The 11,201-nt window shown below is 36.6% G+C and overlaps 1 protein-coding gene across 2 annotated transcripts in view; it reads left to right on the top strand.

Moving 5' to 3' along the window:
• Slc25a36 (solute carrier family 25 member 36) overlaps window positions 1–11,201 on the top strand; it is a 36,502-nt gene that overhangs the window by 12,673 nt on the left and 12,628 nt on the right. For both annotated transcript variants that reach the window (XM_055629722.1, XM_055629723.1), the window contains exons 2-4: window positions 1,126–1,290; window positions 4,718–4,795; window positions 7,495–7,595. In XM_055629722.1, coding sequence (XP_055485697.1) covers window positions 1,126–1,290; window positions 4,718–4,795; window positions 7,495–7,595 — 344 coding nt within the window. The remainder of the gene's footprint in view (window positions 1–1,125; window positions 1,291–4,717; window positions 4,796–7,494; window positions 7,596–11,201) is intronic.

Genomic DNA, 11,201 nt, shown 5'->3' with positions numbered 1-11,201 from the left:
TGTGTGTGTGTGTGTGTGTGTGTGTGTGTGTGTGTGTGTGTGTGTGTGTGTTTGTGTTTGGGGGTTATCTCCCACTGTCTGAATCTGTAGGTAAGCTGGCTAGCTGGCAAGCTACCTGTTTCTGTCTCACAGTTACAGGGTTATAGGTATGCACTGTATGGCTGTGTCTGGGTTTGCATGTTGGGTCCTGGGGATCCCAGCTTATGTCCTCAGGTTTGTACAGCAGGTCCTCTTACTCACTGAGTCATCTCCCTAGCCTTCTCTCAGCCTCTTGAGAGTTGGGATTACAGATGTGAAGCACCGTGTCCTTCCTGTTTTTGTATTTTTGTACTATATATATATATAGTAATTAATACATAACACACACATACACACATATACATATATTTGCTAACTGGTTTAACTTAGCAAAATTTTGTTAACAATTTTTATGTTGTTATTCTGATGATCAGCATTTACATAAAAGGGTTTTGTTGTTTATTTTTTCACCAATTCTGCCTATTGTGTATATGTGGACCTAATAGATAGTAGCTGTGAAACTGTATGTTTTGTAGGTAAAGTTCTTCTGAGTGTTAGAGTACTTACAATTAGAAATAAGTATGGTTATTCATAAGCAAATTATCTCTGTCCTGTTGCTCAGAATTATTTCTAAGATCATAAAGGGTTAAAACTTTGAAAGATGGGATATATTTCAAACATTATAGATTTTAACAGAGCTACTGGTCATCCCTGGGTAACAAACACTAACCAACTCTTACAGCCTTTAGTTTGTCAGTCATTTTTAGTAACAGCCAGAATTGGAAATCTTCCTTTACCTAATTATACTTTTTGTGTAAATAACTACACTCAGTTTTTTTAATTTCATATTTTGTTCTGATATGTGGAAGACTGTTAGGGCCACCAGTGACAGCATGAGAGTGCTTTCCATAGTACCTCATTTCTTTTTAGTGACTGAAATGTTCATTTGGAGTCAAGTGAGTAAAAATTTCAGAAAAGTTGGTCTTCACACTTTTAAATTTTAGTAAGGTTGCAAAACCCCTTTGGGTTAGAGCACTGGGTAGGAGCATGTATTCTCATTGGTGGATCAGATGCCTAAATTCTGTTCTTTTGTTGTTGTTGTTGTAGATGTGGTGGTACAGTGGGAGCTATTCTGACATGTCCACTGGAAGTTGTCAAAACGCGGTTGCAGTCATCTTCTGTGACACTGTATATCTCTGAAGTTCAGCTGAACACGATGGCTGGAGCAAGTGTGAACCGAGTAGTGTCCCCTGGACCTCTGCATTGTCTAAAGTGAGAGCAAAGCATTCATGGATTTTGTTGTTGTTGCTGCACATCTTAGTGATTCCCACATGCTTAGGTGTTTTTCTTCCATATTTTAAAAGGTTCTTTAGAAAACTCAGTTATAGAAGTTAGTATGAATTATACTTGTTAGTGGTAATAGGCATAATGGAATAGAACAATTATAAAGATAATATAGTCTTTATATTTGTAATATTTCCAAATTATATTTAGAATGTTTTTTCTACATTTATTCAGTAGGTTTCTTTTCTAAAGCTATTACAGGTATTTTAGTTTGAATTAATTTTTTGTTTGTTTTCAGGCAAGATCTTACTATCTAGCACTAACTGGTCTAGAATTCAGATGTTGAATAGGTTTATCTCTGTGCCATGCTGAAGTGGCTGCTTTATTTATATTTTAAATGTAGCATTGGTACTACCTATTGTGTGTCTGATGTTCACATATCTGCACAAGTACCTGTATCTAGTTGCTTTTATAAAATATATAACATAATCTAAACAGCTTCAGCTTGAAACAGTTATCCTAGTTTTTAAAGTCTCTGTATGTTGATGATTTGGAGGAAAATGCCATGTTTATATTACTAGACTTTCAAGACTGGCCATAGTGACATACACCTTTAATCTCAGCACTTTGGAAGCACAGGTAGAGGTAGGCAGATCGCTGGGTGTGAGGCCAGCCTGGTCTACAGAGCAAGTTCCAGGACAGCCAGGGCTACACAGAGAAACCTGTCTCAAACAAAACAACAACAAAAACTTACTCAGATCAGTCTTTAGGTTTGTTTTAGAACTCAGTGCCTGTGGGTCTTTGTTATCAGCTCACATGGCTTAGGTCTGTTTGAACTTAGCTCAATAGTGTTTGTTTTGTTGGAGCAGATGAGCTCATACAGGGTATTTACATTCTCTACTAAAAGATTGCATCACACCTTTTCAACTTGATTACCCAAGTACATGAAAGGTAGAGTAAAACTGTCAGCAATTTTGAATTAAAATGTCATACTTACAAAAATTACTGATTGATGTGGAAAATGTGTCTTTTTTAATTTATGTATGTATTTGAGTGTTTTGTTTACATATATCCACACCAGAAGAAGACATTGGATCCCCTGGAAAATACAGTTATGAATGGTTGTGAGCCACCAAATGGGTTCTGGGAATTGAACTCAGAAATAAGGATCTCTAACTACTGAGCCATCCCTCCAGTCCCAGGAAATGTATCTTAACATCATAATTTTGACATTACCCTTGATCAGATCTTAAAATTTTTCTCTTCGGCCCCTGAGACATACTGTTCTGATTTTCAGTAATTTCGCTTTTACTTTATTATAAGAACTTTTAATATCTCTGTAGGTTTGGTTGTTAGTTTTGGTTTTTTGAGACAGGGTTTCTCTGTGTAGTCTTGGCTGTCCTGGACTCACTTTGTAGATCAGGCTGGCTTTGAACTCACAGTGACTGTCTTCCTCTGCCTCTCTGAGGGCTGGAATTAAAGGCATGGGCCACCATGTCTGGCTTGTTTGTTTGTTTTAAATTTCAGATTCTCAGGTTTTTGTTGTTTTGTTGTTTTGAGGCAATGTTTCATTAAGTAGCACTGGCTGACCTGGAACTCTGCGTAGACCAGGCTGGCCACAAACTCATAAAAGGTTCACCTGCTTTTGCCTACTCTGTAATGAGATTAAAGACATGTACCACCACCATTTCCTCAAGTTTTCCATGCCCTCCTGTAATCTCTCTATAAGTTAATTTATCTGATCACCTAAGTACCCAATAAGTGAATATTGCTTAGTTTCATAAAATTGGGATGGGTAAAAAATTACTTTTTTCTCAGTTTTCCACCCTTGTACCTCATAGAGAAAAGGTCTTGTCCCTAGCTCATACTGTTAATTAACTATTACCTTAATATCTGCCTTTTAAGAGATCTTAAGTGTGAATGCTTGGAGAAGCACTTCGTCTACCCATCTCTTAGCTCTAAAGTTTTCTTTGCTATTTATTTGTTTGTTTGCTTATTGTCCTAAGTCAGATCTAATTATACTGGCCTGAACTGCTTCAGCCTTGGCCTCCCAGATGTGGAATTGTAGACGTATGCTGCCACATCTGGATTCTGACATTAAAATATCCTTGCTCCTTCTTACCTCTGTAACTTTGTTGAACTACCTAATTTCAGAAAGTCTTATGTTTTAGACTCTCTGCCCCCCCCCCCTTTTTTTTCTGGGGATAAATGTCTTGTTACCTATTAAATTTTTTGCCTTAATATACTTTTTTCACAACTATTCAGCAAATTTTTGAGTATGAAAGGCCGTTTTTCTGTTTTTTTTTTTTTTATCTAGTCATAAGGTCTTTATTATAAAGTTCTCAATGTAGTAAATGCTATGATTGGAGGGGAACTCACCAAGCATCCTAGTAATCTGTAGGGTGTTAGGGTGATAGATTTTGCCAGAGCATCTCTTTGGAACGGATGACTGACATGATACTGCAGAGCTTGTAGGCTTGTATGAATTATACTTGTTAGTGGTAATAGGCCATAATGGAATAGAACAATTATAAAGATAATATAGTCTTTATATTTGTAATATTTCCAAATTATATTTAGAATGTTTGTAAATACATTGTAGGGTCTTTTCCAAGATGAAAAAACTTCAAGGACCAGGCTGTGGCTCAGTAGTGGAGGGTTTGCCTTCTGCGTGCATCTGAGTCTAATCCCCAGCACTAGACAGACCCTGAAAGTAGGAAGAAACTACATTTCTAATTGTAGAATTGAATTTGCTGATCCAGGTCAGGAGAGGGATCCCCACAAGTGAGAGGGCAAGTCAGTGTCACAATCTACATACACAGTCTTCTCTGTTATTTTGAGGTAGGGTCTCACTAAAGCTCATCCTGATTTGAAACTCACTCTAAAGCACAGGTTGGCCTCACGAGTAAGGATGATCCTCTTACCTCAGCCTCCCAGGTGTTGGAATTACAGGTATAAGCCCGCATACCTGGCTAAAACCATAATTTTTAAAAATTTTGTGCACGTACTATGGTACGTAAGTGCCATAGTATGTGTGTAGAAAACAGAGACCAACTGTGTGGAATCAGTTTTCCTTCCAACTTTAGTTGAGTTCCAGGGATCCAGATGAGCTCTTTAGGCTGCATGGCAAGTGCCTTTACCCACTGAGCCACCTTGCCAGCGGGTAAAAGAAATACGTACATAGAAAAGCATATGTACAGAATTGTAGTACCACTCGTAAGTAACTTTGGTTCTTCAGTACTTTCTCCTGTACCACCGCCCCCCTGCAAAAAGTTTTTATGAGTAATGAAGTGGACCAGGAAGACGAATTACAAACAGGAGGTGTGGAGATGTTGGCTGTGCGCTAGGATACTAGTAAAGGACAGGAGAAGAGCATTTCTTTCTAATAGTTTTCCTTTCTCTTTTCTCTTTTCAGGGTTATCCTGGAAAAAGAAGGCCCTCGCTCGTTGTTTAGAGGATTAGGCCCCAATTTGGTGGGGGTGGCCCCCTCCAGGTAAAAAGGGGGGCTGAATAAAATTGTGGTTATCTTTATTTCAAGGTATCTGGATATAATCATAGGGGAGAATATTCAAAACTATAAATAACATCTTTAAATAACATCTTTGAAATAACATCTTTAAATATGAACCAGAAATGCTTTCAAAATAAATCTGAATTACCTCCTATCTAATGACTGGCCTCTTGTGATACCTCCTGAGAGAACATTACATTCTCTTTTGGCCTTAGAAATTAGAGGACTTTTATACTTATGGGAATTGCTGAATATTGCACAAGGCAAAAACTATAAACTAATGTGGGGTGCATTTTTGGTTTATTTGTTTGTTTTGTTTTGTCTGCCTGTTTTGAGACTAGGTTTCACAATAGAGCCCTGGTTGATCTGACTTTGGCTTTCAACTCAAAGAGATTCACCTGCCTCTACCTCCCAGACTGATTAAGGCTGAACTGATTTTTATGATAAATTACTGGAAGTTTTGTTTTTAATTTAATTGTAGTAACTCTTAAAAAAAAAAAAGGTTTTTAGAAAAGTGGTGGGTATTGGGAGGGTTGTTGTTTTGAGAGTCTCACTGGATAGCCTCACTAGCCTCACATTTACTCTTCTCCTGCATAAAATACCCGAGTACTCGGATTACAGATGTTCACCTGATTATACCTAAGCATTTAAAAAAAAAATTTATTATGTGTGAATGTTCTTTCTGCATGAAAGAATGTACACCACGTGGGCCTAGTCAGAGGAGGATCAGATCCCCTGCAACTGGATTCTTTTCATGGTAAAAATGATGTTCAAAGTTCATATTTTTAGATTTATTTTCACAATTTATTCATTATATATCTCGATTGAATCCCCTCCCTCAACTCCTTTCTGTCCTACCCTCCCTCCCTCTTACCCCCCAATCCCCTTCCTCTCGTCCACTGAAAGGGGGAGTTCTCGTCCTTTGCCATCTGCCCATAGCTTGTCAAGTCTCATCAGGACTGCCTGCATCCTCTTTCTCTGTGGCCTGGTAAGGCCGCCTCACCAGGCAAGAGTGATCAAAAAGGAGGCAGTCAAGTTGATGATAGAGGCAGCCCCTGCCCCCCTTACTAGGGAATCCATGTGGAGACTGAGCTGCTAATCAGCTACATCAGAGCAGGCAGTCTAGGTCTTCTCCGTGCATGGTCCTTTGTTGATGCATCAGTCTCCACAGGATCCCCGGGCTCAGGTTTGTTGTTTTTTTTTTAGCTTTGTTGGTCTCCTTGTGGGGCTCCTTGTCCCCTCTTCTTCCACAAGAGTCCCAGTGCTCTGCCCAGAGTTTGGCCCTGAGTCTCAGCATCTGCTTTGATCCCCTGTTGAGCATCTTCAACAAATTGTGCTGTTCTAACTGGATGTGCACATGTAGAAAAATGCAAATAGACCCATGTCTATCACCCTGCACAAAATTAAAGTCTAAGTGGATCAAAGATCTCAACATAAAACCAGACACTACATCTCTTGGAAGAAAAGTGGGGAAGAGCCTTGGACTCATTGGCACAGGAGACAATTTCCTGAACAGAACACCCAACAGCTCAGACTCTTAAGAAATTACAATTAATAAATGGGACCTCATGAAACTAAAAATCTTCTCTAAAGCACAGGACACTGTCAGCAGAACAAAATGACAGCCTAGAGAGTGGTAAAAGATCTTAACCAATCCTACAGCCGATAAAAGGCTAACATCCAGAATATATAAAGAACTCAAGAAATTAGACATCAACAAATCAAATAATCCAATTAAAAATGGGGGACAGAGCTAAGCAGAGAATTCTCAACAGAAGAATATCAAATGGCAGAGAAACACTTAAAGAAATGTTCAACATCCTTGTTTCATTAGGGAAATGCAAATCAAAACAACTCTGAGATTCCATCTTATACCAATCAGAAGAGCTAAGATTAAAGACTCAAATGACAGCACATGCTGGAGAGGATGTGGAGAAAGGAGAACCCTACTCCACTGCTGGTGGAAGTGCAAACTTATACAAACTACTTTGGAAATCAATCTGGCGCTTTCTCAAAAAAATTGGGAATAGAAATTTGTATTTAGAACACCTAGTTCTATATGTAAAACTATACCTCATTCACATCTGGTTGTTTACTGGATTTCACTTCTTTCATTTTAAGAAAGTATTCAGAGTTGAGCTTTGTTGCCTACACCTGTAATTGGGAGGCTGAGCAGCATTAAAGTTGGGTGAGTTAGTTGTGATGGTAGTGAGATGACTCAGTGCTATATTTAAATACGTGTTTGTATATATATATATATTTATGAACCTATTTTGTGTATGTTTATAGTGTAGAACATACCACAGAATCTCAGAACTGTCTGGCACTGGACTGATTAGATCATCTCTACCTGTAAAATTATGTTCACCTAATTCAAGTTAAGTAAACGGACTTCTGAGTCAGCACTCACAGTGCGAATACCACAGCCTCACTGAAACATAGTGTCTCCAGTTATCGGAATATTACACAAATTCCTTTTGCTTGTAATAGCTGTGTGGTTGTCAGTATTGAGCACGGCTTGGAGATATAAAAATGGTTGGTAGGAAATATACATTTGAGTTTGGCTTTTCTAAAGTACAAAATGTGGTTTGTGGAGAAGTGGTTAAATCTGATGTTATGTTGAATATGACTGAAACTATTAAAATTACAGCGATTTATACCATAAATAAATTTATTTTTAGAGCAATATACTTTGCTGCTTATTCAAACTGCAAGGAAAAGTTGAATGGTGTTTTTGATCCTGATTCTACCCAAGTACACATGGTTTCAGCTGCAATGGCAGGTATGAATATTTAATAATAAAAACTCTTCTAGGCCTGGAGACGTTAATACTTTATGATGACTTGATATCAAATTAAAATGGTTAGTGTGCTTTTTAATAATTAAAATCTGCAAAGATATTTTTCATTTGAATAAAACATTTGCTATATGTAAAATCTGTTATCAGTTACATCTTTGTAATTAAGAGTTTAAGATTGACAGACTTCAGATAGTATATTTATTTTGCTGTGTGTTGCTTAATATTTAATGCATTAATGCATTAAGAGTCTAGCCATAACTGCACTGGAATCAGCTGTCACTTGCTCTCTTCGGTTTCCATTGGTGCCTTCCTGCTGCACGTTTCGGCTCCTGTCTGAAACACGCTGCCAGTACTTGTTGATGCATTCAGTGCATCCTGGGCTCAGGTGCTTCAGGCTTTGTGAGGTTTATTATGACCCAGTCATTGTAATGGTGCACAATTAAGAATGTGTTTATCATTCCTCATAGTCTAAACCTGAACTGTAGACACTGGCTTATGTGTGCATGCTTGTGTAAAAATGTTTCCAGGGACTTAGTGCCACAGGTTTCTGCACTAAGGATACATGGTAGAGATTAGTTTGCCGTTCTGGTTCTGGAATCATTTGCTGCCATGCATGTTAGACAAAGCCTTGACTTTCAGTTCTTAATAGAAATGCCTCTCAATTTTCTGAGAATTATTATTTAATCTACCTCATATTTCCAAATTGTCCTGTAACTTCTTAAAGAAAACTGTAGCTGCTTTTATCAGCTGATGATCAATAAATTGACTTCCTATTGAATACTTAACGAGTGCCTTAAACTGCTAATTTTCTACTTAGAATAGTTTAATTTGAACCACATATTTAACCAACTAAATGTAAGTTTGAAATACTGATTTGTGAAGTATTGATAGCCTTTGCCACCCCAATAAATCTACCATATACTTTATAAATTATTCTCAAGGCTCTTTATATTTTGCAATTGTTGGCTGATTGATTGACATTTTAAAGCTGGACTTTATAGTATATATTTTGATTTGCCAGTATGAGATCTTGAAAAAGTTAGCTAATTCCTGGGAGTTTTTGTTACTTTATCCATGGAATAACTGGATTGCTCAGGATAGATTGGGTAATTGTTTCTTAGTGTATTTACCTCATTACAAACTAGAATGTTTTTAAATTGTACTATTTATAGATGTTGATTATGGATGTTTTCCTCTTACAGATTTGACTGGGTATAGGTGAAAGTTGGGCCAATTAGTTATAAACTCAGTAACCATTACATTAGGTTAATAATATGTTTCTAGATTTCAGCATTTGTGGTTTTGGGGTGGTGGGGTTATTTGTCTTTAACTCCAGAAAATTAAAAAGAAATATTAATGTTACTTTTAAAAAGTGAAATCAAACTAGATAAACAGGCATTGTAAAGTTGACAGTGTTTATTATGGACTCAATATTGTAATTTTAGAGATTCAGTGTATCTAAATTCTTACTGGAAATCTTATTAAGATATCTCACCAAAATTTAGTAATATTTTTTAATCACATTGCAAAGTAACTTTAAATTTTTTTCTCAAATGTATAACATCATCTTTAATACTGTTTCCCAACTTGAATTCCCTGAATTTTGGTAAATCGATAAGCATGTATATTCAGACATTATTAAACTTACTATGTTGTAATGTGCACTTACTATGAAATTTGAAAATTTTTTTTTCACTTGTTTGCAGTTACATTGTCCTGAAAAACATGCCTTCAGATTTCCTTGCACTGTTGGTTAGCGTTAACATTTAGCTTTGTAGTTTCTTCTGTGTAGCTACATGGCTGGTGAAACAGAATGGTCCAGTACAGATTGATTAAGGTAGCTTTTGCCCCATTTATTCTTTAAAAAAAAAAACTGTACCAGATTTCTCTGGGTTTTCTTCGGGGTAACATTTTTAGACATCGAAGAATGATTTAGAGGTACAAAGTACTTAAAGATAAGTCATGTGGAAAAGATTTTAACTGGCTGAAAAAAAAAAATGCTAACCTTGTCACTTCAGTAGGAAAAATGCATTAAATGAGGCAGTTAGTCATGTTGCCTTGGGGATGTGCCACACCAGTCAATACAGACAGCCTCTTTCTTCTGTCTCATTTTGTCTCATGTTATCCAAATCAACGAAAGCGTGTGATTTAAACATTAAAACTTAGCTAAAAATGCAGGTAAAGAGAGTCTTCGTATTTTGCAGTGTTATGAGTGACCATACCTAAAATGTACTATATGTTTTTGTTTTACTGAAACATTTCCAATAACAAAGACATTTAATCCAAGCAATGCTGGTTGTGCCTATGTTTTACCCATCCTTTTCCTCTTACATACGACTTTTGACACTCTGTGTCTATGGTGTTGAAATAGTCTTGAGTAGCCTTCTGAGTACGCTATGGCACCAATTGGTATGCCAAAACTTATATTAAGTTTCTTTTTTCTTTGCAGTAATTCCCAATTTTTAGAAGTTTATCTGACAAACACATACAGTTTATATATAACATGAGTATAAAGGAAATGGGTTTCTATTTTCATTATTGTGTTTATTCATATAGTTTGAAATTTCAAATTCATCAATAAATATAATAATTTAGTGCTGTCAGTATATCTAGTGAGTAATATTTGCTTACAGAATACATTATTACTTTTTTGTTTGTTTTCAGGAACACATTTTTTTAAGGTATATTTTTCTGCGATTTTAACTTCATTATTTAAATGTAAAGTTAGGTGTTTTTTACTCCTTAAATAAATATAAAGTTTACCTTACAGTATTCAGCCAAATGCATGGTTGGGCAGCTGCTTTGTATGCTTATTTGTGAATATTTTTCCTGTTTTCTGTTTTGTAGAACACAAGAATTAATACAAAATAATCCAAAATATTCCTTAAGTATGGCTGTGCAGTGTTACTGCTAGAGTCAAGGTGACAGGTACTACTGTAGCAGTGTGTGCTTCACTAGATGCAACCTTCCAGGCTTTTATCCTGTTGGGGCACTGTTTGTTTCTGTTTGTTTAAACACTAGATAATCTGATATTAAAGAACAGAAAAAAGTGTTTGCAGCTTTTTCATTGTAGATAATAGTGGTAGGAAATAGGACGTAGAATCCCTTCTAATTTTTTTTTTAGATCTTCCCTTGACAAGGTTAGCATTTTTTCTTTAAGACAAAATTGATCATCTCTTAGGTAAGTATTTGGACTTGAATCTGCTGAAGATGTCGGGATTGTCAGTACTCTATGCACTTTTATAATAAAACACAAGGCACATTCTGATAAAAAAATTTTTAAAGGATCTCACAGTAAATATTTCTTAAATCCTTCGAGTGGGATTCAGTTTGTACACATGTGTCTGATGAGGTCGCTGCTTGTTGTTATGATACAGAAAAGCCTGTGTCTATTTTAGGCATTTACTGTACATTTCTCCCGAGAAAAGAGTGAGATCGTGTCATCTCATGCTCCCCATCCGCAGGTCACTTCCTGTAGAAATATGGACTAACTTAAACCTCGTGAGTACTGATCTGAGCATCTCTTGCAGCCTCTAGTATAAGAACCACACCCTGGGATTTTATAGTAGCTGTGGATGAGTAGGAGGC

This window comes from Psammomys obesus, unplaced genomic scaffold (genome assembly GCF_907164565.1).
Source record: "Psammomys obesus unplaced genomic scaffold, mPsaObe1.curated_primary_1811, whole genome shotgun sequence".
Taxonomy (NCBI): domain Eukaryota; kingdom Metazoa; phylum Chordata; class Mammalia; order Rodentia; family Muridae; genus Psammomys; species Psammomys obesus.
Note: the sequence above shows the minus strand (reverse complement) of the source record. Positions and strands in the feature narration are given on the sequence as shown.